Source organism: Rhagoletis zephyria, unplaced genomic scaffold, assembly GCF_001687245.7.
Source record: "Rhagoletis zephyria isolate East Lansing unplaced genomic scaffold, Rhagoletis_zephyria_1.1 Rzeph_scaffold_18971, whole genome shotgun sequence".
Lineage (NCBI taxonomy): Eukaryota > Metazoa > Arthropoda > Insecta > Diptera > Tephritidae > Rhagoletis > Rhagoletis zephyria.
Genome location: NW_016176032.1, coordinates 1 through 3,087, shown reverse-complemented (window position 1 = coordinate 3,087; position 3,087 = coordinate 1). Strand labels below are relative to the sequence as shown.

The window sequence follows — 3,087 nt, the reverse complement described above, 5'->3', positions numbered from 1 at the left end:
GATTGGGACGAGAACGTCAAACCCGGAGCGCTTCGCAAGTGGACTTCATTTCGAGAAAACCTCATAGCCATCAGCGAAATACGGATACCGCGATGGGTTCAGTTTTCCCCTAATAAAACCATTCAGCTCCATGGATTCTCAGACGCATCCGAAAAAGCATTCTGCGCATGCGTTTATCTCCGAGTGGAACACTGTGAAAACTCGGCATCATCTCATTTGCTCGTAGCAAAAAGTAAAGTCGCACCCCTCCAAACAGTGAGTCTGCCTCGCTTGGAACTGTGTGGAGCGGTCCTTCTCTCCAAACTTGTGAAGCATATTCGATCCCAACTTAATCTGCCGACCCATGAGCTCATACTCTGGTCAGACTCCTCTATCGTGCTGGCCTGGCTAGAAAAACCACCATGGACATGGAAGACATATGTGGCGAACCGAACTTCCCTCATCTTGCAGAATGTCAATAACGCCACATGGAGACACGTATCGAGCTTAGACAATCCCGCAGATTTAGGCACTCGAGGATGCAAGCCACAAGATCTAGCGTCATGTTCCCTATGGTGGAATGGCCCTCAGTGGCTCACCAAACCCTCAGCGAGCTGGCCAAAGAATGCGCCTCAAACGCTCTTTCCCCCTGAACAAAAATCTGTGGAATCTTATCACACAATAGAGAACGAAGACCCTCTCACTCGATTCTCGTCATTTCCTCGCGCCCTTAGGGTAATCGCTTACGTGTATCGGTTCATCCGCAGCGCACGAAAGGAACCAATACCCACGACGCACACACTCACCCAGGACGAAATCAGTTACGTCAAAACCCGGCTCATCATATGCGCCCAACACAATCATTACGCAGAGGCGGTCGCACAACTGGAAGCCTCGAAACCGGTAAATAAAAAAAGCTCGCTGCTATCGTCGAACCCCATGCTAGATAAAAGTGTTGTAATGCGTGTAAACGGCCGCCCTAAGCACGCCGTTCTCACGTATAATGAACGACACCCCATAATAATACCCGAAAACTCCAAGTTCTTTTCTCTCTTCATAGATTTTTACCACACAACTCTACTCCACGCAGGAAAACTGCTCATGGTCCGGATGGTTCAACAAGAGTATTACGTCCCAAGCCTTAAGCAGAAAGTTAAAAAATGCATTTTCCACTGCAAGGTGTGCACCATACACAAGCGAGAAATGCGATCGCAGATAATGGCGGCCTTGCCTCCAGCACGAGCAACCTACTCGCTACCATTTCACACCACGGGAATAGACTTCGCGGGCCCATTCCTGGTGAAAACTTCTTTACTGCGTCGCGCCTCACACACAAAAGCATATGTATGCGTGTTTGTCTGCTTCTCCACCAAAGCCATACATCTAGAACTCTGCTCAGACCTGACAGTAGAAGCCTTCAAGGCCTGCTTTGCCAGATTCGTTGGTCGACGTGATCTCCCCCATAAAATCATGTCGAACAACGGCAAAACTTTCGTAGGCGCTCAAAGGTCAATCCACCGAGAACCTCCCACTTTTCTTAAGAAAGCCGCCTCAGATATCGCTGAAAAATACACCGTTCATGGCCTCTCCTGGCAATTTATACCACCATTCGTTCCTCATATGGGAGGCCTGTGGGAAGCAGTGGTTAAAAGTTTTAAGACGCACTTCAACAAAGTCGCTGGGAATCACAAATTCACGTTTGAAGAACTCACCACACTGCTCATACGAATCGAAGCGGTACTCAATTCCAGACCGCTGTCGCCTTTGTCTCAAGATTTACAGCCTCTTACTCCCGGTCACTTCTTAAGAGGAGCACCACTAGTCTCTCTGCCAGAACCTAACGCAGAAAACCTGTCTCTTCCAAACAGGACGCAGAAGCTCAAGATACTTCACCATCAATTCAGCACCCGATGGAAAACTGAATATTTGCAAGAGCTACACAAACGGCATAAGTGGAAAGGCAAAGAACCCAATATCGCTGTGGAAGACCCCGTCGTCATCAAAGAAGATAATCTCCCACCAAATGAGTGGCGCCTCGGACGCATTGTTAAGCTCTATCCCGGTCCCGACCGAAACGTTTGCGTGGCTGACATCCGTACCCAAAAGGGAATTATAACACGCAACATTGCAAAATTATGCTTGTTACCACCTCCAGCCAGCACTATGGATGCTTAACGCATCAAACTTTATTCAAAATTCTCTTTTCTTTAGACCTCAATATACAGACTCAATGGTTAACCACAAAACACATTTTCACACCCATTCCCACCGTACTTACGCAGAAAAACTAATGTTTGGTTTCAAATTTAATTTCTTCATATGACAAGTGAAGCAGCCATGGAGCTCAGCAAATGTCGCCTTTGTTGCCGCCCCCATTCATTGCGCTACTGTAAAGCTTTTCTCGCCATGACGCCGGCTGAAAGGCATGAGTCAGCCCGAGTACATAAATATTGTGTAAACTGCCTGGCTACCTCCCATGTCACCGGTGCCTGTGACTCTCCAGCCAGCTGTCATCAGTGTGGTAGGGCACACCACACGCTGCTACATCGAACGCCGGCGAAGTCGTCAACGATCCGACGTAGGGAAAGGACTCGTTATGCCGTGATGTCGAACACATGGATGATGATGAATAATTAGCTAACCTTCAACACAGCTAACCTTTAACATATAAACATATATTTGAAATGTAATATAATTACTTAATTCGAAACTGAACATACTCACTATCCTTATATATATATATNCAGTTATTAATTTCAATTTAATCTACAGTCCAGTATATTTTCTCCTTTTTGAATAAACTCGGAATAATTTGTATTACCTAAAAATTTGCTTTACTTATTCATTTAAATATACTCAAACACACCCTTTTACGTTGCCAAAGAGCATCACATCAAAACCTGCATTTTCCAGCAGCTAAAATTGTGTTGTTTAAAATCTAAGAGGAGTGGCAAATAAACTAAGATACAAACTTTATCGAATAGAGCCGGATAACGAGTTTTTGGGTCTAATAAAAATAATAATTAGCTAAAAATAAGTCTAACTCAACATCGTTTTACTTTAACATGAAATACTCAGTCCTAAATTCCCAAAAATGTATATTCATTA

At 45.0% G+C, this 3,087-nt stretch overlaps 1 protein-coding gene across 1 annotated transcript; it reads left to right on the top strand.

Annotated features, from left to right (window-relative positions):
* The first annotated feature begins 1,449 nt into the window (after nt 1-1,449).
* LOC108380357 (uncharacterized) lies at nt 1,450-2,154 on the top strand. Its single transcript, XM_017636726.1, has one exon. It carries the CDS (start codon nt 1,450-1,452, stop codon nt 2,152-2,154), a length of 705 nt encoding a protein of 234 aa, XP_017492215.1.
* Nucleotides 2,155-3,087: the final 933 nt, after the last annotated feature.